The 24,285-nt window shown below is 42.9% G+C and overlaps 1 protein-coding gene across 2 annotated transcripts in view; it reads left to right on the top strand.

Annotated features, from left to right (window-relative positions):
- The first annotated feature begins 355 nt into the window (after positions 1–355).
- The window catches only part of SRFBP1 (serum response factor binding protein 1), a 119,392-nt gene continuing 95,462 nt past the window's right edge, over positions 356–24,285 (top strand). The window contains exon 1 of one of the 2 annotated variants that reach the window (XM_060235550.1): positions 356–512. In XM_060235550.1, coding sequence (XP_060091533.1) covers positions 483–512 — 30 coding nt within the window. In that variant the 5' untranslated portion in view covers positions 356–482. The remainder of the gene's footprint in view (positions 513–24,285) is intronic. The other variant, XM_060235551.1, reaches the window with a different exon arrangement.

The raw sequence follows: 24,285 nt of genomic DNA, 5'->3' as shown, positions 1-24,285 counted from the left end.
CAGTAGTTTGCTCTGATCTAAAATCAGTACCAGGGACAAAACGAACAGCACTTAAGGATGCAATACTGTGCAAACTTATTTGGAACTATTAAAATCAATGGGCTCTTACAATTCTATGCATACTTACCAGGAAGTAAATCCTATCAAACTCAGTAGGATCTGAGTAGATCTGTCTAAGAATGAATTTATTACGAACTAAAGCTTTGGGGTTCAATCCAAACTAACAACGTTTTATCCAAGAAGAGTTAGGGTGAAGGCTACATCTCGAACATTATTGTGGGGGGTGGGGAGACTGAGTCCCAGTGAAGCTGTTTCTATCCTTCTCTATACGGAACTGTACCATAGAGAGTGAGGTTGAGCGTCACGTGGACGGGAAAGAGGAAGGACGCAGGCGCGTGCTTTCGGTTGCCTGGTCCGCGGAGAAGCGTGCGAAGCGGTGCCGGTCCAAGGAGTCCTTGTGAGGGATTCCGGCAGCAGAGGTGATGGCGCAGGTCCTGAACCTCAACAATGAGGTGAGTTTCTCTCTTCTTGCCTCACAAGATGCGGAGGTGTGGGTGCGAGTGGCGGTGCGGAAGAAGACCGGGGCGGAGGTTTCTGGCTTTAGTTTTATTTACTTGACTCATTTTTATCTTCAAGGATGGCAGGGTGGTTTCCCCACTCCTGCTCCTTTTATTCACAGTAGCCTTTGAGGTTGAGTTGGGCGAGGCTGCATGATTGTCCTGAGATCCTGGAGAGGCGTCATGGCAGAATGTGGATTTGAGCCTAGTGTACCCTAGAGATGTGGCGTCACCCCATGGATCGGTAACGTCTTGGTGCTTGCACAGGGGGCTACCTTTCCCTTTTCACTCTAGTGCAGTGGTGGCGAACCTATGGCACGGGTGCCAGAGGCGGCACTCGGAGTCCTCTCTGTGGGCAGACTCGCTCGCTCCCCCCCCCCCCCCCAAAGCACGATGCTCTGGAGTAATATCTCATTGAAGCTCATTCTCTCCCCAAACTCAGGCTCCTTCCCCCAAATCTCCAGGTATTCCCAACCCAAACCTGGCAACCCTAACTGAGCCTCCTTCAGAGACACAACAGGGCATTCCAGTCTTTTTGAGCTCGTGGGCACCTTTGGAATTCTGACATGGGGGGTGGGTGCAACCACAATGAAGCCCCCAAGCCCAACACACAGAGGAAAATTCCTTGCAGGTGTCCCCACAGTTTAAGGGAGGGGGTTAGATGGGACCCACTAGGGCAGGAGTGGTCGAACATGCTTAACATAAGAGCCACATAATAAATGTCAGATGTGTGAGAACCACCAGACACAAATGTCAGATGTCTGAGAGAAGGAAGGAAGGAAAATAGATGGGGAAGGAGAGAGAGAGGTGGAAAGAAAGCAACTTGAACTTTAAATGCATTCTCCAAGCCACTGGCTGGCTTGACTTGAAGAAGTGGTTTAAAGAAACAATTGCCTTCCCTGGTGGGGGCTTCAAGAACCACACGATGTGTGTGAAAGAGCCACATGTGGCTCCCGAGTCACAGTTTGACCACCCCTGCACTAGAGAGATGGGTATAAGGCAGCTTCACATTTTCATGTGGCCAAGACCTGGTTGTGTTTCATATTTCAAAACTGTTGTGACACGGTCCAAGCTGAAGGGAAGAAGAGTGCATGGGTGTGTGGGGATTGGAGGGGGGGAAGGAAGAGATCAGGACCTTGAATCAAGCACTTTTTTTGAAGGGATATGGGTTTATTACAGGAAATGTTGGATCCCACTAATCTGGCAGAAACAGCAGCCAGGATCGCCTCTGGTTTAGTAAAAAGGGAGGAACTGCGGGCTTCCTTGCTTTCAAATACAATGCTTCTGATAGCAGTATCTGAGCAGAGCTCTTTCAAGCTACAGGGTGCATAAGGCAAATGGTTGATAAGCTGTTTTTTAAACTGTTGCATTTGCTGTTCTGGTTTACCAGAGCATCCCTGACAGGTGTTTGTCCAGCCGCTGCTTAAAGACTGCCAGTGAGGGAGTTGATTGCACTGTTGAACAACTCTTAATGTTAAAAAGTTGTTCCTATGCCAGTCCTCTCCTCTGCTGCCAGCAGGAACAGCTTCCTGCCCTCCTCTAAGTGGCAGCCCTTCTAATACTTCAAAAGAGCAATCATATCTTCCCTTAGCCTTTTCTCATTGGGCTAGCTCTCCATGGTTACTCGGAAGTAATCTACAGTGACCTCTGTGGCACCTACTCTCTACACATGCACAGGATTGCAGTTTTAGTTTAAAGAAAGAAGAAGATATTGGATTTATATCCTGCCCTTCATTCTGAATCTCAGGGTCTCAGAGTATCTCACAATCTCCTTTATCTTCCTCCCCCACAACAGACACCCTGTGAGGTAGGTGGAGCTGAGAGAAGCTCTCCCAGAAGCTGCCGTTTCAAGGACACCTCTGTGATAGCTATGGGTGACCCAAGGCCATTCCAGCAGTTGAAAGTGGAGGAGTGGGGAATCAAACCCAGTTCTTCCAGATAAGAGTCCACGCTCTTAACCTCTACACCAAACTGGCCCTCCTTTTTCACATCAGACTTTCTCGTTAATACAATTCATACTATCCCTGAAGTTTCCAAGGGTAGCCGTGCTGGTCCATAGTAGAACAACTAGATTCAAGCCCAGGAGCACCTTAGAGACCAACAAGATTTGGGTGAGGGGGAACAAGCTTTTCAGCATTAGAGCTCCCTGAATTAGATAAAAAGAGCTTTGACTCTCAAAAATCTTGTTCTCTAAGGTGCTGCTAGACTCAGATTTAGCCATATAAATCAGTGGGTTCCTTTCATCAACTTTATTTATTAACTAACATCATGTATCCCCTGCTTCCTCCCCCAGAAGGACACTGAAGTGGTTTGACACACTCTCCCCTTCTCTTTTATCCTCACAATGAACCTATGAGGTGGGTTAACTCAGAGTATATTACTGGTCCAAGGTTTCCCAGCAAGCTGCCAGGGCAAAATGGGCATATGAATCAGGACCTCCCAGATCTGATTTGGACATCCTAACCACCAGCTCCTACTAAACACACTATTTTAAGGTATTCTTTTTTCCTAATGGCAAACTAAAATGATGTTTATAATGTATGTTACATGTTCAAAAGTAAATTAGGCGGACAGGAACACCTCTGGGAAAGGCATGTTCTCAGTTTAACCCAGATCTGCAAGAAACAGAGCAATGAACAGCCTCCATTTAGTGCCTTATGACACTCTCACCATCATTCTCTCATTCTGACATGTTACTATTTTGTTGGTTTCCTAAGCAAATGCTACCCAGACCAAATGTTCTTTCAGTTTATTAATTTCACTATGAGTTGTTTTTTTCTAAACTAAAACCTCAGTATTCAGGTTAAATTGCTGTGTTGGCACTTTGCAATAAATAAGTGGGTTTTGGGTTGCAGTTTGAGCACTCTGTCTCTAAAAGGTTCTCCATTACTGCTCTAGTGTAATGCTGTAGCAGCACAACGTTGATGAGATAGCAGCAAGTGATGGTTTTTGTAGTATTGGCAATATAGTAAAGGACCATTACTAATGGTGTAGATTTTTTTCCTGCTAGTTGTGTATACCTGTAAGCACAAGAGTATTACTACAAATGGTTGCAGCAATAGTCTTGTAAGGTATGGGAACCCCACTGAAGTAGAAGAGAAGTCTTCAGAATCAATCCATGTCATTTATAGAATTGTAATTTATGTGGTAAATAGCACTGGGCAGAGGCATAATTGGTTGGGAAAGGCCTTTTCAGGCTCTGTTTGAAAAAATGTGTGGGCATTTAATGCACAAGATCACACATGTTAGTCTTGGTTTGCCAAACAGATGTGCTGCCATTCACTGTTTATGGGCTATCACTTGCAGTGGGTATATTCACTTGTGAGAGTCAGCACTGTGTAGTGGTTAAAGAGCTTAGGACAAGTTTCTGGAAGAATTGTGGTTGCCAACTCCTTGACCCACCCTGCCTTTGCTTTTGGTTGTGCAGAGATCTGTTAAAAATATTTCAATCTCAAATATGTTTGGTGGTCGCAATAATTCTAATATGCCTGTTTTACTAATCTTTCTGATGTGCACACTTGGTTTTATCACTAGAAGCCTGAGTGATGTAGTGGATAGAGTTTCTGGCTAGGATCTGGGAGACCCAGTTTTGGATCCCTGCTCTGCTGCAGAAGTTAGCTGGGTGACCTTTGGCAAGTCACACAGCCTAACTTTATTCACAGGGTTGTTGTAAAGCTAAAATGAAGGAGAACATTGTAAGCTGCTTTGGGTACCCTTTGGAGAGAAAGGGAGGGTATAAATGAGGTAAATAAAAATACGTTCGTTTTTTGTCTGTTTTTGGGGTGTTAATGCTTTTTTTTTAAAGCATAGAGGCAAGTAGAAACTTTCTGGGGGAAAAGATGTTTTACCTGTAACTAAATAGAAAAAGAAAAAAAATACATTCTTGAAATTATGATGACAGCAACATCTGTGGTTTTTGTGTGTATTTTAAATATTGCCAAGTCCCTTTTGATTTGGGGTGGATCTATGAATTAATGTCCTCCAAAATGTCCTATTGTTAACAGTGTTGCTCAGCTCTTACAAACTGAGGGCAGTAACTACTTGGTAGAGTCAATCCATCTCATGCTGGGTCTTCCTCCTTTCTTGTTGCCTTCATCTTCTCATAGCATTGTTGTCTTTTCCAGTGTCTTCTCATAATGTGACCAAAGTGTAATAGCCTTAGTTTAATAATATTAGCTGCTAGGAAGAGTATTAGCTTGATATACCATACACTTGTTTGGCTTTTTGGCCATCAACGGTATCCATAAAACTCTCCTCCAACACCACATTTCAAACGAATCAACATTCTTTCTGTTGATTTTTTTCTTTGCCCAACTTTCACACCTATACATAGTAATGGGAAATACTACAGAAAGTGTGAGTGACTGGCCCAAGGTCAGCCAGCAAACTTGCACGGCAGGATGGGATTTAAACCTGAGTCTTTGAGAGATGCTGAAGTTGCACCTGGTCCAGGCACTTTCAGTTTATCCTTCCTTTGGACTGCACTACTAATTTGCCAAACAATGCATCTAGGGAAAGGCTATTCCTCATCCTGTACATTTAGAACTGCAGGCAAGTGTGTTTGGAAAAACCTACACAAAGGTACACGGTTAGAGCCAGACTAGATGTGTCCACCATGGATATGCTTCCACCATTTCCTCTGTTTACAAAAGCCATGAATGCCCAGTCCTGATCCAGTTAGGTGTAGTGGTTAAGTGTGTGGACTCTTATCTGAGAGAACAGGGTTTGATTCGCCACTCCTCCACTTGAAGCTGCTGGAATGGCCTTGGGTTAGCCATAGCTTTCGTAGGAGTTGTCCTTGAAAGGGCAACTGCTGCAAGAGCTTTTTCAGCTCCACCTACCTTACAGGGTATCTGTTGTGTGTCTGGGGGGTGGGGTGGGGAAGGTAAAGGAGATTGTGACCGCTCTGAGATTCAGAGTATAGGGTGGGATATAAATCCAATATCATCATCATCTTCTTCAGAGTATTCCTAGTGTTTGGGTTCTTCAAATTATCTACAGGCAGGGGAAACAAGTGCCCCACCTTCCCATCGCTAAGTGTAAGCAAAGGAAATGAAGTCTTGACTAAGGATTCCAGATTCTGGTCTAGAAGCAGCAGCATTGCTAGCGCTTTCACAGCATGTAGGTTACATAATATCAAACTGTCAAGTATAGTACAAGAGGTGTTGAAGGTCCTCACTCCAGCTGAATACTCATTTTCTAATGAAAATTTATTTTTGGAAGAGAATAGGCCCTACTACAGGTGACTTTTCAGAAATTAAAACAATCCATTGCAAAGTTAGTGAAGAGACTTGTAAGGTTTTGCAACAAAACATAGTGTTTGTCAGCAACCTTTCCCCAAAAACTTAAATATTATTGATAACAGATTATAAATCTATAGTATAGTGTACTGTAATACTTTTTCATTTTCTGCATTTCATGTTTTTAGATAGTGTGTGCTTTTAAGGTAAAAATAAAGATTAAAATACCAAATTTTGTATTAGTTGATGTGCAAATTATTCTTGGCAATGTGGCTAGGTGGCAGCATATAATCAGTAATAGATTTCTTTTTGTCCATAGGTTTTTGCCCAGAATACCTTGCAGATATATTTAATACGAAAAGTGATTCGTTTAAATTTTGATTAAATGTTTATATTGTGTATATGTGATGTTTAATATATTTGTTTTTGCAAAAATAATTGTTTGGGTCTCTATTTATTGAAGTGACTCTCTTTTGACTACTTGTGTATCCAAAAACAACTGTGCCAAAAATACCAAACACTTGATGCAAAATTTAGAAAATTGCAATATAATCTGAAGGTGCACAAGCATCCAAAAATTCACCCAAAATAGCAATAATATGCATAATAATCTATAATGAAAAGTCCCATACAACATATGTTAATTGCACTGGATGACTCTGAAGAAATTCACAAGTCTTTCTTGAGTAATTCTACTCAAAAGTAATACATAGAATGGAGTCCTTCCACAGATGTCGACTTCAAAGGAAAATTCACCTTCATATGATCACCGGCTTGATACCACCTTCTGCTGATTACAGCTTCTTCATAAGCCAATTTACAGAGTCATCTTGGCTGGTACTCATACACGCCCATTTTTAATCTCTCAAGTGATGTCAGTTCACTTGAGAGATTCAGTCTCTCAAGTGACATGAATTTTTCTTCGAAGCCAACATCTGTGGAAGGACTCCATTCTACGTATTACTTTTGAGTAGAATTACTTAAGAAAGACTTGTGAATGTCTTCGGAGTCATCCAGTGCAATTAACATATGTTGTATGGGACTTTTCATAATAGATTATTATAGCTATTTTTGGATGAATTTTTCAATGCTTGTGCGCCTTCAGATTATATTGTAATTTTCTAAATTCTGTATCAAGTGTTTGGTATTTTTGGCACAGTTGTTTTTGGATACACTACGCTGTAGATCAGGGGTGTCAAACTCATTTGCTAGGAGGGCCAGATCTGACATAAATGGGACTTTGTGGGGCCAAGCCATGCGTGTCCTAAAATGTAAATGCCAGATAGCAGAGAGATAGACTTTATAGAGGACACAGGCCAAACACAATTGAAGATATCATTTTTTAACTTAAAATACAAACATGATTAATACTCTTGCAGTATTTTGTTTAAAACAGAAAGGGGAGAAAGTGGGATTTTGCAATGCAATTTTAAAAATAAAAAATCAAGAAAAAGCACAAGGATCATAGCAGAAACTTAAGAAAGTAAAATGCTCTCAGCCTGGGAAAACATGAAATGGCAGGCATTGCAAGCTTCTTCCCCGCCACCCCATCCCCAGTCTACTGAGATTAGCAACGGCTCCCCAGTGTAATATCCCCCTTTGACTGTGGGTTCCCAAGGTAGAGTACTCACTAGGCACTAGTTCTCACTCTACTGAGAAGAGACAAAGCTGGCTCAAAGCATCAACGCTTGGTTTGCAAGGACACAACTCCAGGAAGCTTCAGTTGACCATAGGAATGTTGAGAAGTTCCTCTCCATTGAAACACATATAGTATGTCACTCATGCAGCCCCAGACCATGACATTCCCACCACCATGCTTGACTGTAGGCAAGACACACTTGTCTTTGTACTCCTCACCTGGTTGCTGCTGCACACGCTTGACACCATTTGAACCAAATAAGTTTATCTTGGTCTCATCGGACCACAGGACATGGTTCCAGAAATCCATGTCCTTAGTCTGCTTGTCTGCAGCAAACCATTTGCGGGCTTTCTTGTGCATCATCTTTAGAAGAGGCTTCCTTCTGGGATGACAGCCCTGCAGACCAATTTGATGCAGCATGCAGCGTTTGGTCTGACCACTGACAGGCTGACCCCCCCACCCCTTCAACCTCTGTAGCAGTGCCATGGTCTGGGGCTGCATGAGTGCTGCCGCACTGGAAAGCTACAGTTCATTGAGGGAACCATGAATGCCAACATGTACTGTGACATACTGAAGCAGGGCATGATCCCCTCCCTTTGGAGACTGGGCCGCAGGGCAGTATTCCAACATGATAATGACCCCAAACACACCTCCAAAACGACCACTGCCTTGCTAAAGAAGCTGAAGGTAAAGGTGATGCACTGGCTAAGCATGTCTCCAGACCTAAACCCTATTGAGCATCTGTGGGGCATCCTGAAATGGAAGGTGGAGGTGCGCAAGATCTCTAACATCCACCAGCTACGTGATGTTGTCATGGAGGAGTGGAAGAGGACTCCAGTGACAACCTGTGAAGCTCTGGTGAACTCTATGCCCAAGAGGGTTGAGGCAGTGCTGGAAAATAATGGTGGCCACACAAAATATTGATACTTTGGGCCCCATTTGGACATTATCACTTAGGGGTATACTCACTTTTGTTGCCAGCAGTTTAGACATTAATGGCTGTTGCATAATTTTGAGGGGACAGCACATTTACACTGTTATACAAGCTGTAGACTCACTACTTTGCATTGTAGCCAAGTGTCATTTATCACATGAAAAGATATACTTAAACATTTACAAAATGTGAGGGGGTGTACTCACTTCTATGACATACTGTAGATAAAGTTGGAAGGAAAACGTGGAGTGGGTTTTCTGTTCATATCTGCTCCGCTCAGAAGCCTGAAAAGGAAATCCATTCCACATTTTCTTTGCAGCTTTGCTTTCAGCTTTAGCCTTTGCAAAGAGAAAGCAGAAGGAGCTGGGAACGTTGTTGGCAGCCTTGGAGCTTCACAGGGTGAGGACGGGAGGGGGGAGAAGAGAGCCCCGTGGGCCTGATTGAAACCCTGGGCAGGCCAGTTTGGCCCGCGGGCTGCGTGTCTAACACTCCTGCTGTAGATGTCTCAAGCAATGCATCCTGTACTTTTCTACTTTTTAAAAGTCATTTGGTTCTGGTAATATGGGAAATTGGAAAGCTATTTGGCAAATCTCCATGTTCTGTGAAGAAAAGAGGGCGTGCTTTCAGAAGCGCACTATCAGTGCAATCCTAAAAACACTTCCCTATAGTAAGCCCTATTGAATAGACCATAGTAGAATTCAGAGTAGACCTTCTTAGGATTGCTCCCTCTTACAGCTAAACTTAATTTGCCTCTGTGTGCCCTTAGCCTTACCATATCCAGTGATGTCTTTAATTCTGAAAACACAGATTTGCTCACTGAAGTATATTCTTTTATGCCTGGATAGCTCCAGCAGTGGTTCTGGCAAGCTAGATGTCTAAAAGAAAATTTTTTAATTGCCTAGTGAGAATGGGTGAAAGAAAGGCTGACCCAGCATAAAAACAGGAAGTAAATTATTTTTCAGTATTCTTTCTGTTGAGACAGGTTAAGTCAGGTAAGCAAAACTTTAACGTACCTATCAGATTCATAATTAAATTGACTGAACGTCTGCTTTTGTTAACTTGATTAATTTTTTCTGCAAGTATTGTCTATGTGCCACTTTTTATTCATTCATTTTGAAGACATAAATATGTGCAGTGTTAATCTTTGGGTTTTAGTCCATTTAATTTCTTAGGGAATGCATGCAACAAAATTTGTTTAAAATAGTATAATGTGAACAGTTACTCTGGTAGCTAGAGAATTCCCTGACATGGATTGGGTTCTGCTGAAAAATCTGACATTCTTTCACAGACCATGTCACTGTTCTAAGCAATAGTTTCATCAAAGTCTGTGACATTTCCAACTTGCAGAGACTGAAAAATTCAGAGGAACAGCATTTTTGCTAGGAACCACTCCAACAGCTATTATTCAGATTGAAGTTGCCACATCATCAGTTGGAGAACATTAAAGATAAACTGCTATCAGCTGCTCTTAGCAGTTAGTGAAGAAATTAAACATGCAGAAGCAGTCTGCATATTTATCATAAACTGAACAGTGTTAAATTGACTGTTGTTGAAAAACAGTTTCTTGTTAACTTTTCTCAAAGTGACTTGTATAATGTGTATGTGGTTGAGCCACGTAGGCTAGTTAGAGGTTGCCAAAAATAAAACATGTGGCTTTTTACTGGGCCAGTGCATAATTTTAAAAAAGCAGCTCAGTCATGAAAAATCATAGACCACATTTGAAAGCCCTGTAGTTTAACTATAATGAGGGCAGCAGCTAGAGTTCATTGCAGTATGTAGAGATATCTGTAAAGGATCCATTTAAAGGTTTTCTGGCAGTTTATCCCCAGTTGTTGACCTACAAACGCAGGTGTTATGTTTCTAACTTTCATTACTGAGTGTTAATTAGTACTGCAGTTGTAAAGTTCACATAATTCAGTTTTATTTTTAATAGCAGTGAGTAGGATTTCCCCCCCTTACCTTTTCCTAAAAGTTGCCAGCCTGTCATAGTATGTTTTATTGCAAATGTGTCAAAATTATTTAGTTACATATTGCCCCTGTTCATACAGCGTGTCGAGTTCGTGTTAAACTGACCCGGTTCTGTTCCGAATATCTTTGTTCCGGATGTTATCGATCAGACTGTCATACTACAATTCAAATCACTCCGCGGTGAAACCGTCTTCTGCCGTCCACACGACAGCACCACATAGTTCTTTTTTTCCTCCACAATTATGCGCATGCGCACATTATGCACATATGCACGCATGCGCATAGGCTAAAACATTATGTGGTTATCTGCATATTGCTAAGTAGTAAAAAAAAATGGCGACCGTAATCCGGATGTCTGAGGCTCCTTTTGCTCTGGGACAGCCTTCAGACATCCGGAAGTTGGTTAATATCGCAGCAGAACTATCCAGACGGAGAAAACTACGAGGTGAAGCCGGAGAACTCAAAAAACACCGCAAAGGAGCAGGTAACAAAATAATCCAGTTTCGAGAAGGATTGGGGGAGGGCTACCACAAGTTAATACCAGGAGGCAGATGTTGTCTAATCAGCCACTTTAAATCTGGAAGGAAACAGCAGCGACATCTGATTATACTGTGCGTCTGAACAGGGCCATTGTTTTTGTTCCCCAGATTACTTGTCAGGCTCTATCTTGATCCTTACTTGCTTTAACCTTTCTCAAAGTAAGATGTGGAGACTCGTAATTGGATAAAAGTACTCTGTTCTTTAACTACTCTACAATATTTTTTTCTTTGTTTCAGTAGTATTCTGTACAGTAGTATTCTCTTAATGGCTACAATTATGAACATAAGAACATAGAAACATAAGAGAAGCAATGTTAGATCAGGCCAATGGCCCATCCAGTCCAACACTCTGTGTCACACAGTGGCAAAAAAATTTATATATATATATATATACACACACACACATACACACACACACACACACACACATTGTGGTTAATAGCCACTGATGGACCTCTGCTCCATATTTTTATCTAAACCCCTCTTGAAGGTGGCTATGCTTGTGGCTGCCACCACCTCCTGTGGCAGTGAATTCCACATGTTAATCACCCTTTGGGTGAAGAAGTACTTCCTTTTATCCGTTTTAACCTGTCTGCTCAGCAATTTCATCGAATGCCCACGAGTTCTTGTATTGTGAGAAAGGGAGAAAAGTACTTCTTTCTCTACTTTCTCCATCCCATGCATTATCTTGTAAACCTCTATCATGTCACCCCGCAGTTGACGTTTTTCCAAGCTAAAGAGTCCCAAGCGTTTCAACCTTTCTTCATAGGGAAAGTGTTCCAGCCCTTTAATCATTCTAGTTGCCCTTTTCTGGACTTTCTCCAATGCTATAATATCCTTTTTGAGGTGCGGCGACCAGAACTGCACACAGTACTCCAAATGAGACCACACCATCGATTTATACAGGGGCATTATGATACTGGCTGATTTGTTTTCAATTCCCTTCCTAATAATTCCCAGCATGGCGTTGGCCTTTTTTATTGCAAACGCACACTGTTTTGACATTTTCAGTGAGTTATCTACCACGACCCCAAGATCTCTCTCTTGGTCAGTCTCTGCCAGTTCACACCCCATCAACTTGTATTTGTAGCTGGGATTCTTGGCCCCAATGTGCATTACTTTGCACTTGGCCACATTGAACCTCATCTGCCACATCGACGCCCACTCACCCAGCCTCAACAGATTCCTTTGGAGTTCCTCACAATCCTCTCTGGTTCTCACCACCCTGAACAATTTAGTGTCATCCGCAAACTTGGCCACTTCACTGCTCACTCCCAACTCTAAATCATTTATGAACAAGTTAAAGATCATGGGACCCAGTACCGAGCCCTGCGGCACCGCACTGCTTACCGTCCTCCACTGCGAAGACTGCCCATTTATACTCATTCTCTGCTTCCTATTACTCAGCCAGTTTTTGATCCACAAGAGGATCTGTCCTTTTACTCCATGACTCTCAAGCTTTCTAAGGAGCCTTTGATGAGGAACTTTATCAAAAGCTTTCTGGAAGTCAAGGTCCGTGTTATAGAATGTTAGGGGGAAAGGGTATCTGTATGGAGTAGACTTGCCAATCCCCAGGTCCCAGCAGAGGATCTTCCAGTTTTGCAAGCTCTTTCCCACCTCCTAGCTGGCCAGCAGGGGAGGAGAGGAGAGGAGAAGAGAAGCAGGGAGGGGAGAAGAGGAGGTGCTGGCCGGACGCCTGCCTGGGCTGCCCGGCCTTTGTTTCCTGGCGCCTCCGGGAGCCTCTCCTCTCCCAGAAGTGTGGCCTCCTCTGACCTTCCCCCCCCCTTTCTTGGCCCTACCTGGCGTTTTTTCTCTTTTTTTCTTTTGGTCCTCATTAGCAGGCTGGGAGTTCAACGTCGCCCATGGCAACCAGCTCCGCTTCTTCCACCTTCATCTTCCTCACTCCCCCCCTCCCCTCCGCGCTTGGCCCAGATGTGTGGCTTTGCCTTGGCCCGGGCGGTTGCGGGGAGAGAGAGGGGAGGGGAGCCCTGCCTCAGGAATGGTAGAAGAGAGGGAGGGGGAGATCGGGCCAGGGGTCGTTTTTGTAGACAAATAGGTGCTGCCGCAGCGGTGGGGGGTGCGCGCCGCCGAGGCCAGGCGAGGCGGGTGTCCGGCTTGTGCCCCTTCCCAAGGTAAACCCAGCCTTTCTCCTCCTCCTTGCCCTCCCGCTTTTCTCTCCTCCCTCCCTCCCGCGGGGGCCGGTGCTGCCTGGGCGTGAGAGAACCTCCGCCTTCCCTGACTCCCATGCCGTGCCGTCCCTCCCCGACCCCCGGTCGTCAGCGAGTGAGCGAAGGAGCAGAGCGAGGCATGTGCCAGGAGCAGCGGCAGCCCAGGGCTGGGGGGCTTGTGGCGAGCGGTGGCGGCACTGAGGCGAGGCGAGGCTGAGGGGAAGGTGCCCCTATCCTTCATTATTTCCTATGGAGGGAAGGGATTTAAAAGATGTGTGGTCCCTTTAAATGTGATGGCCAGAACTCCCTTGAAGTTCAGTTATGTTTGTCACACCCTTGTTCCTGGCTCCGCCTCCAATGTCTCCTGGCTCCACCCCCAAAGTCTCCTGGCTCCACCCCCAAAGTCCCCAGATATTTCTTGAATTGGACTTGGCAACCTTAATAAAAACTAACACAAGAGCATGGTGGAGGATAGGCTGGCACTAACCCCTTTAAAAACTGGAATAGGTGGAGTGCTAGCAATGTGAATATATCCAGGGGATATGTTAACATATCCAGGGAAGGGCTATGGGTCAGTGTTAGAGCATCTGCTTGGCATGCGGAAAGTCCTAGGTTCAATTCTGCAGCATCTCCAGTTAAAAGGATCAAGTAGTAGGTGATGTGAAAGACCTCTGTTTTGAGACTCTGGAGATCCATTGCCAGTTTGATGATGCTTTCATACTCATTGAATAATGCACTTTCAATCTACTTCTGATGCACTTTGCAACTGGTGTTTAAGTGTGAACGTGCAAAATCTACTTGCAAACAATTGCTAAAGAAGATTGAAAGCGCATTATTCAGTGTGTGTGAATGACTGCTGAGCAGACGATACTGGCCTAGATAGACCGATGGCGTGATTGAATATAAGGCAGCATCATGTGTTCATAAGTGTTCATCTCATAGTTTCATTCATATTAGTATGGCAGTTCTTCAGGCTTTCCATCTTTAAGGCCCTTTTAGTAAATAACATTGGTCAAGTAAATTCAAAGAAAACCCTAAATATAACTTCGATTTATACTTGTGTGTGTGTGGTGGAGAGGTTGTTATAAAAACATCAGGATTGCAGTATTAGTTTGGTGGCGGTGTGGCATTCCCAGTTGGTGTTTGTATCTGATCTGCAAGGAGAAGAGAGGACATTTGGAGGGACAAAACAGTGGATAGGAAGGGGTATTTAACCCTTCTATTGTCTGCTTCCTTTTCTCTTCAGTCTTTACCCTTTCTCCCAACTTTATTCCATAATTCCTAGTCAAAAGTGGGGGGAAACCCCCACTGGGGTGGGGTGGGAGAGTTAAAGAAGAGGTGGAAGCAGAGAAAGTTAAGTACTCTCAAGTTTGATTCCCCACTCTATCACATGCACCTGCTGGGTGACCTTGAGTTGACCACAATTCTTGTAGAGCTGTTGTGCTAGCAGCAGTTCTCTGAGAGTTCTCTCAGCCCCACCTACCTCACAGGGTATCTGTTGTGGGGAGATTGTAAGCTGCTCTGAGACTCTGAGTGAAGAACGGGGTATATGTCCAATCTCCTCCTCCTCGTCTTCATCTTCTCCTATCAGAGGCAAGCATCAGATGAAAATCCTATATTTGCCATTGAACATGTGGCTTTATTCTTGGTTTTCTGTTGTTTTTTTGATGTTGCATTCCACAGATTTTTCTCCCATTTTTATACTTTATTTCAACTTAACAGTTTTGTACACTTAAATTTTGCTATACTGACTTTAATTGTATAAATATAAATAGAGTAACAAAGTGAAAGATTTATTATGTATTCTTTGTTTGCATTTATTGCAAGTGAGAGAAATGGCTGACCCAATCTGAATAAATATAATCCATGAATATAAAACAAATATGCCAAGAAGGGAAATCTCTTAATTTACTGCCAGCTGAACAGAATTGTGGCCATAGCATGTGTGTTTTATATAAAGTTTGCTACATCTGTTTTCATGTCAGTTTAAAGGAGGCCTCGATAGGGGGCTAAAATCTAGGTTTTAAAATTCATCAAACACTCTTTTGAAACTTCTCACTCAAAAAAATGCACTTTTCAGATTTTCCCTATTTGTATAAAACTTTTTTTTTACATGTCAGTGTACCTTCTTACTATTTTAAATAGCTTTAGTATTTATTGATGTTTTTAATTGTCTGTGGTGATGTTATGTGAGCCGCCCTGGGCCCCTTTGCAGGATAGGGTGGGATATAAATTGCAATAAATAAATAAAATAATGATAGAATCTGCGTTGCCTGTTATAAATGTTAAGGCAGTGCTGAGCTGTGAACTCTGCATTTGGGATAGCTTTAGTGATTCCAGGCTCTTAAGTGCTGCAAAATAAAAACTGTAAAAGATTATTTCCTGTCTGAGAAGAAAGTTGTCATCTATGTATGAAAAACTGTAACAAGTGTTAATTACAGGAAATTGTATTTAGCAATATTAAACATGAAAACTCACATGGCCTTCATTTTACCAAGATAATGAACTAAATTAGAACCATGTCTCACAAAAAGGAAAAAAACCCAGCAAAAATTAGCATTTGAGAGAAGAATCTAGGGAATCAGGGCCCTTATAAATTAATTTTTGCCATAGTATATACTTGACCTTTTTAAAAAATAACCCATGACACTAATAACATCCTGCTTACTATGATTTCTTCAAGTCTAAAAGTAGCTGCTTCGCCTCCAGTGGGGGGGAAGTCAACCTTCTCTGGATGACTTCCCACCTACTTACTCCAAGGCAGGATTTATTTAAATTAAATTGATCCCTAAGAGCATCAGTAGGAAGCGGACCTTGGCCAGTAAGAAAGCCCTGCCTGCTCCAGGCATGATTGGTATAGTGGTTAAAAGTGGTGGACTCTAATCTGAGGAACTGGGTTTGATTCTCCATGTCTCCAGATGAAGCCTGGTGGATGACCTTGTGCCAATCACAGTTCTCAGAACTCTCTCAGCACCACCTACCTAACAAGGTGCCTGTTTTGGGGAGAGGAAAGGAATGTGACTTTAAGCCACTTTGAAATTCCGTATGGTAGAGAAAAGCAAGGTATAAAAACTTATTCTTCTGTTTTGCCAGCTCCATCTTTTAGGCTCCCAAAAGAGTGAGAGAATGAATGTTTGGGGCTAGCTTCTTCAGCCGTTAACTATGCCAAAGGCAGTTTTTAAAAAAATCAACTGCCTCAGTTGCCTTAAAGCTTCTTTCATCAGCAGTCAAGAAGAAAAGGGCCAGGGCCTTGCTTGAGGACTTGTTCTTACCTCTCCAGAACTGTGCCAGGCCAAGCCATCATTGCTCCAGACATGGGTGTGTGGTGATAGGCTAGGATTGCCTACAACTAATCCCTCAGAGCTCTCCATAGGCCCATCAGCAGCTGAGTTTCAGTTTTGGCTGCTTTCAAGTGGGCCTCTCTATCCCTCACTCCAAGGCCTTGTCTGGGATGAGCACACAGGTGTTATGGACCATCTCTGCTTCATCATTGGTAGAGGTAGCCCTCACTCATAGTACTACTGGGATGCCCCCCTTTGCCTCTACAGTCCCTGTGCAGGTGGCTCAAAGCAACACAACTGTGGCACTTCCTCAACGCTGCTTTCCAAAATAATGGAATGCTGTGGGTTTCCTGCCTTTCTAAGCACCTTTGGTCACAGCAGTCAGATTCCCTCAAATGTCCTTTCTGCCATGTCTGCTCAATCTTCTGGCTTCAGAAGGGACCTCTGGCATCCAGGGCTTTGTTCCTTGGCAGTATTTTACTCAACTACAAGCAGTTTCCAAAGGGAAAAAGCAGGAGAGCAAGCCCTGTAAGAGACGCTTTGTAGCAATCAGTGAACCCTTCATTCGGATTCCTCATCCAAGAGCCATTTTGGCGTAGTGGTTAAAAGCAGCAGACTCTAATCTGGAGTACCAGGTTTGATTTTCCACTTCTCCACATGCAGCCAGCTGGGTGACCTTGGGTCAGCCACAGTTCTCTCAGAGCTGTTTTCTCAAGTGTATGAAATTAATGTACAGGAAGTTGTGTTTTTTTGTTTTCTTTTGGATGTACAGAAATGGTCCTGAGTTCCCTCTCTATCCCTGGTGAATCTTCAGATTCCTCTCCAGAGCTCAGGGCAGTGGCTAAGGGAAGGGTACAGTCTTGGGGCTTTTGAATCATCTACAATCTGAGGACAATTAGCTAATACAATATGCTTTAATAGCCTCTGACAAAGAAGAGTGGGAATGGTCAGGCAAGGGCATTGTGACGGAACCGGCCCGATTCTGCCTTCAGACCCGGTTCCGTCAACTCCCTGTTGAGTCGCCAACTCCTGGAGAGAGCTATTTCTCCTCCGGCCACTTGGGCTCGCTGCCACCACCTGCTCAGTCTAGGGGTTCAGATTGAGAGGAACAGGACTCCCAATCCCCCTCTCCAGCTATGAGGCCAGGCCTCAAGGTCCTCTGCCACCCTGTACTTGGGTATCACAGAGACCACAGCACTTTTTCGGGGAACCCCTGGAGGATTGGCACCTTATCCAACTGCATGCCTTCTCCCTTCCCCGGGGCCCCCTTCATAAAGCAGCGTGGTCTAAGCAGTTGGGATCTATGTGGTACAGAGTTTGACTGCCAGCATTCAGCATTTCTCCACATGCATCACTATTTCTGAAACTTCCACTGTTGATAAAATCTTCATCCAGGGAAAGTGCCCAACAGGATCTAGAAAAGATCCTCCACCTTCTGCATCTTTATGGTTTTTTAGTGAATGCCTCCAAGAGTCATCTTATCCTGACCCAGGACATCTTCCATCTGCGAGCAAGAATTGTCACCTCATGGGGAAAGGTCTTTTTTACAGAGGAAAAAAATAATCCAGGCTGTTTAAAGCCTTTTAATCAAGAGATCAGGGGATGACATGGTCCTAACCAAACTTCTGGGCCTCATGATTTCATGGACACGGTTCAAGGGCTCATTTCACTCTTGTTCCCTCTTATGGGCTCTCCTACTATTTGAACAGAACGTTCTAAGCCATCACGACAGGAAATTCCATTCCCACCATCTTTACATAGATTCTGGCCTGGTTGTGCAATGAAACAATCTGAATAAAGAAGTTTCATTCATATCCCCTGGTTGTGACAACCAACACCAGTCTTCTGGGTTGAGGAGCCCATTGTTTGGGTCAGCTGGCCCAGGCAAAGTGGGCAATGGTGGAACGGACCACAGCATTTGTTAGCTAAAGTTGCATGCTCTCAGGTTGACACTGGTAGCCTTACAGCAACTGATAGTCAGAAGGCACAACCTAGTCAAGACAGCCTGCACAATGGTAAAATCTTCAAAGCCCTGTGTGGTTTCCAAGACTTCTCTACTGGTGTGCTCAAAAATGATGATTCATCAAGTTGTCCTGAGTAGACAGCTTCTTAAACAAAAAAAACCCTGAAAAAGCTTAACTCATTTTGAGTTTGATATGTGTATTATGCTACATCTACAGTGCGGGGCTCTGGGCAATTTACAATAGTGGATTATAAATACAATCATATAAAAACCAATAAAATCAATTAGCTAAGGTTATAAACCCTGATGGCATCCTGTTTACATTCTTCTAATCCCAATTTCCGGATGCTGCATTGGGGGAGGAGACCCCATAGAGGTGGAGGGGGGAAGTGCCAACTCGCTAACCATCATTATCCGAATCAGAAGCCTGGCAGAAGATTTCTGCCTTATGGGCCCTGCAGAACTGTAAAAGATCTTGCAGAGCCTTGATGTTCTCTGGCAGAGAGTTCTACAAGTGCCCAAATGTGGCAAAAAAAGAAAAAGAAAAAAGAAGCAGCTGGAAATACTTTCTTTATATACAATGACAGTTCGTGGCAACCTTCCATTAATTCAACTTCTGCTTGCAAACAGTGTTTTCTGCCATCTTTTTCAGATGGAGATTTCATTCTTTAGATGGTCATGTTATTTTTGTGGGTTCCTGTATGTGTTTGATTACAGGTAATGAGCTATTAGCCATGATTACAATATGTCTCTAGGAATCTCCCAGTTACAGATTTTTATCCAGATCTTCAAATCTCAATACCATAGTACAGTGGCTCCCAACCTTTTTGGCACCAGGGACTAATTTTATGGAAGACAGTTTTTCCACAGACTGGTGTGGGATGGTGGTGCTGGGGTTTTTGCCACCCCAAGCTGCCCCCCACCCTGGCCCTGCCCCCATGGGGGTCTTTAAATGAGGGGTAGGCAAAGATCACTGCCCCTTTCACCAGCCTGGGATCTGGGCAGATGAAAGAGGTGGAGCTTTGGAGCGAGGTCACGCTGCCTCTTTCATCTGCCTGGGTTCCTGGCAGGTAAAAGGGGTGATGGGGCTGCTCTGCCTCACTCTGTTCAGGCAGAGTGAAAGAGGCAGTGTGAAGCCTCTGCCTCGCTTTGCAGTCCGGTTGCTAACAGGCCATGGACCAGTACCAGTCCGTGGTCCAGAGGTTGGTGACCCCTGCCATAATTCATAGGCAGTGGGAAAGCCGGAACAACAATTCCTTGTAAACAAATACATAGAAGATGGTCAAATGAAGTTCTCAGAAACCACAAGCAGAGAGCTATCATGACTCAGCTGAGAGTTGGAAATGAGGACTGTATTTGCCAGTAATAGTGATTATCACCTCACCAACATGTCTACCTTTCAGTGCTCCCTTCAGTGTTAAACAAATTGCTAACAAATCCACAGAATTCATTGTGTGTAATCCAGTGCCTGAATAGCCTAGTTTTATTTCTGAACAAAGGTATTAATTTGTATGATCATTTCATGCTTTTTTTTTTTAATTACAGCCTGGCTGACCTGAGGAACCAATGAGGTCTGGCTGCTAACAGAAGCAAAAATTTTGCATGAACTGAAAAGAAATTGTAGCTATGCTGTTTGGAATGAAACCCCAAGGCTCTTTTTTGTAAGCTCTTGGAGGATTGGTTACATCAGGGGTGTGTGGTCGAATATGCAAAGGAGTTCCTGCTAGAATTCCACCCCTGGTATGAGTTATATACTTGTTGGGTTGTAAAAATATCTTCCTATGATATTTAGAGTTAAATCTAGAGATATGAAAAGCAGTGTTCCCTCTAAGCTGAGTTAGCATGAGCTAGCTCACAGATTTATAGCCTCCAGCTCATACATTTTTGTCTTAGTTCAGGAAGGATGGCCCCAGAGCACAATAATTTATGCAGTAGCTCACAACTTTAATGCCAGCAGCTCACAAAATAGAATTTTTGCTCACAGGACTCTGTAGCTTAGAGGGAACATTGATGAGAAGTACTCTTTTTGTTTGGTTTTACAATTAATAGTCTATGGTTCAGTTTCCTTTTGACTTCATAATGGCATCTCAGTTATGCAATTCCCTCCCAGTCAATGCCCTCCTGTGTTATCCCAAATGCTATTGATTGCCCCAAAGGAGCACTATCTCCTGTTTATGTTGGAGAATTAGCCAGGAGACAGATGTCTTGTGAGAGGGAGGTAGTGAGACTCTTCGCCACCCATGTTTTACAAGGATTTTTCTCCTAGAGAACTCTTTGACATAACCAGTCCATTGATTAACCAAGAAAGGTTACGGAGAAGTAAAATAATGCACACATAAAGAGAATAAAATGCACAATGGAAGCAACACACAAGCTGGCTCAAATACAGGGGTGAGAGGGGATATAGCAGGGATTTAAGGGGTGATAGCTACCTGTCCAGGAGAGCTGTGTTCTGTAGAGAGAAGGCTGTGAAATGAACCATCATCTCATGGAAGGACCCAAATGGATTTGGGGGAGAGATGTCACTGGGCACCCTGGACAAGAGCTGTGTGCATCCAGTTATAGGCAAAATGTAACCTAGTGGTGCGGGGGAGAGGATGATGATGCAGTTGCCCTTTGAAATAATATACTGATGGGATTACCTGAGCAGTTGAATGCTGTTCCCAAAGAAACAGGAGATGGTTGGGAAGAGTTCCTAATGACAAACAAAGCTTGGCTTGAAACTCTGTTTCCTCTGATGAACCAGAGAACTAATGGTTTGCTAAGTAATTAGATTATTATATTTGTTTTTAACTGGAGCTATCCACTGTGAGATGATATTGTGAGATTATTATTGTTAGCCGCACTGATTTGTTTTTCCACCAAAGCCAGAACAGACATTTTCTAAATAAGGAGACAGGACCCTAGGACAAGTAATATAGTGGTCTGAACAGGAGCTCCCCAAACTCACTAGCTTGGAAGAAGGACCCCTCTAATCCCTGGCTGCAGGGCCTGTAAATTTCATTGCCTTTTATAATGGTTCATATAATGTGAAACACATGCCCTTCAAAATGTTTTGAGATTTCACATCTCTAGCTGTCTTAAAGCAAAACACATGTATCAGACAGGAATTAAACTGAAATGGATGTCACTGTGAAATCTTGTATAATTTGCTGAATATCCTGAGAATATAAGAAAACTCTTCTAGGTCTGGAAAAGAATGTAAGAATTTTGATTAAATGAGTTCCTTTTCAAAAAGATGATGTTGCATTCAGACTAACAATTTACAGCTGTAGCATTTGAAACTGCAGTTAGGATGTGTATTATTTGGACTTCAATTATATATACTGTGTTTCTTCACTTGTATGCCAGTTTAGTGCCATTTCACACTGCCGCTCAGTGCATGGGTCTTGCATAGGGTTGCCAATCCCCAGGTGGGGGCAGGGGATCCCCCGGTTTGGAGGCCCTTCACCCGCTTCAGGGTAATCAGAAAGTGGGGGGAGGGGAGGGAAATGTCTGCTGGGTACTCATGATTCCCTATGGAGGCGTATTCCCATAGAAAATAATGGAGAATTTATCCTCGGGTATCTGGGGCTCTAGGGCCCCTGTTTTTTGAGGTAGAGGCACCAAATTTTCAGTATAGTATCCAGTGGCTCTCACCAAAATACTCTCTAAGTTTCAAAAAGATTGGACTAGGGGGTCCAATTCTATGAGCCCCCAAAGAAGGTGCCCCTATCCTTCATTATTTTCTATGGAAGGAAGGCAGTTAAAAGATGTGCAGTCCCTTGAAATGTGATGGCCAAAACTCCCTTTGGAGTTCAATTATGCCTGTCACACCCTTGCTCCTGGCTACGCCCCCAATGTCTCCTGGCTCCACCCCCAAAGTCCCCAGATATTTCTTGAATTGGACTTGGCAACCCTAGTCTTGCATGTGTCATCTCTGTGCCACAGCTACTATTAGTTGTGCAGAATTAAGTTTTTTTTGTGTGGCATTGCAAATACTTGACATGACACCAGCATTTAGGCAGCCTCTGTGTGCTACAGATAGGCAGAGAACTAGCATATGTGGGACTTTGTAGTACCCAGTTATCACGTATACTGTACCTCACTGTTACCAGTGTCTGTGGGCTGGCATCCATTTACTTAATGGATACCTAGAATCATTGTCAAATTGATTTAAGCTGGTTTATAGATCTGGCCATCCAAGTCATTTTATATCATTACACAGTAAAAAATCAATATTTCCTTATCTTTGTATTGGTTAGCTGTTCAAGAGCATGGGTCTGATTCTTAAAGAATAGCACAGTTTTGTTTAACTACTTTTCTGTATCTATATAACCCTGATGTATTGTACCTTTCACAGGACCCGTTCTGTGCCTGCCCTTTGAGTTGACATTCCTAATAGCTTTCTTAAATTCTTGGCTTTGTCTTAGCTTAAGTTGGAACCCTTTTCTAAGTTCAGACTTAAAGTGAGCCCCAACGTGGCCAAGCATAACATTTTATTTTAATGCAATCGTTATTTCCATACTTGCCACCCCTTACAAGGGCCTTGCAATGTATAATTTTTGGCCATAAACCTCTGAGTCCTGAACACACCCTCTTGTTGCTCCCTTACACACACACCTCCCCCTTCCAAAGCACTAAACTTCTTCATTGTTAACTTGAATAGGTGCTGGAGTAACCCCTCCCCCATACACATTGCACCATACTTGTAATGAATATAAATTATTAAATTCTTTACATGGTGGGGGAGGGGAAGGGGTTAGAAAATATATTTGGTCATATTTCCCTAATAAGATTTGTAGATAATTTCTCACATCAAGTTTGAACTAAGAAAAAGTCTACCAGGTTTGTTTTGGTTCTGTAGGAAAACATAATTGCTGTTGAGTAACTGCATGAGAGTTGTATAAAATGAAACCTGAAAAGCAGGCTTCAGTAAAGAATCATTCCTATATGCCATATTGACTGAAGCAGATTAGTACTTATGAATTTTTCTCAGATGGCATAGCCATGTCCAGAATGAGCATTCTAGTTTCCTGAGTCTTCTCTAGCAGTAGCTCAGCCCAGACTCCAGACCATTATTTTGCATGATTTTGCCTCTTCCATGTGTAGTTCCTTGGTCAACTCAGCAATCATGTTTATATTTTTTCTATTCCAAATATATATTTTACCAAATGTCCACTACATATGATTTTCTGATATCCAGCTGTGTTCAAGTTAACGGTTCAAAATCCAAAATGCTATTGTATATAAATATAAATTCTTAATAATTTGAACACTGCTGTCTCTACTGAAAGTGCAGTTCAATGTGTCCTACTATTTCTAGCTTTTTTGGACTTCATTGGCTCCACTTGGATGAACAGACAGTTTGTATTTTAAAACTCGTCTATGTATATAAAATGGAGTATAGTTTAGGAGATGTTCACTAGATTGTAACTGTAAACAGAAATGCCCTTATCTATGTTTGTAGTAAAAAATCTTAATATTTCCAATATTTTTTAAAAATGCAAAATTTGTTAGCAAACTTGAAAATATACAAGAGTGTGTGCAACATGTAAAACTGTAGTACATGCTGCTTCTGCTTTTTTTTCAGAGAAGCCAAAACTGAACTATTTCTCTGTTTTTAGAGGTTGTCACTTTTCTAAAAATTTTCTAAAAATTTAATGAGTGTAGCACCAGGTTTACAGTGTGCTCCTAACCTGAAAGACACCCTTCTAAGTTGACTTTGAAGGGTGTAACTCTGATTAGGACGGCACTGTTAATTTGGTAGGTTTGATTTAGTATGCTTAGAGAAGTCATCACAAATGTTAACAGTCTATCAAGCTAAACATTACTTCTTCAGATATTCCTCAACTGAGTTGGGAAACCACATGCAACATGTCAAGTAAATCTGAGGCATCCCATTTATGATCCAAAAGAATCTTTGTAAGCAGGTCCACAAAAGCAGCTATTTCCTGTGGTCACTTATGCCTATGTTAACTATCAACCACATGTTTTTTTGTTCCCTATGAATCAGG

This window comes from Heteronotia binoei, chromosome 4 (assembly GCF_032191835.1).
Source record: "Heteronotia binoei isolate CCM8104 ecotype False Entrance Well chromosome 4, APGP_CSIRO_Hbin_v1, whole genome shotgun sequence".
NCBI classification, from domain to species: domain Eukaryota; kingdom Metazoa; phylum Chordata; class Lepidosauria; order Squamata; family Gekkonidae; genus Heteronotia; species Heteronotia binoei.
Note: the sequence above shows the minus strand (reverse complement) of the source record. Positions and strands in the feature narration are given on the sequence as shown.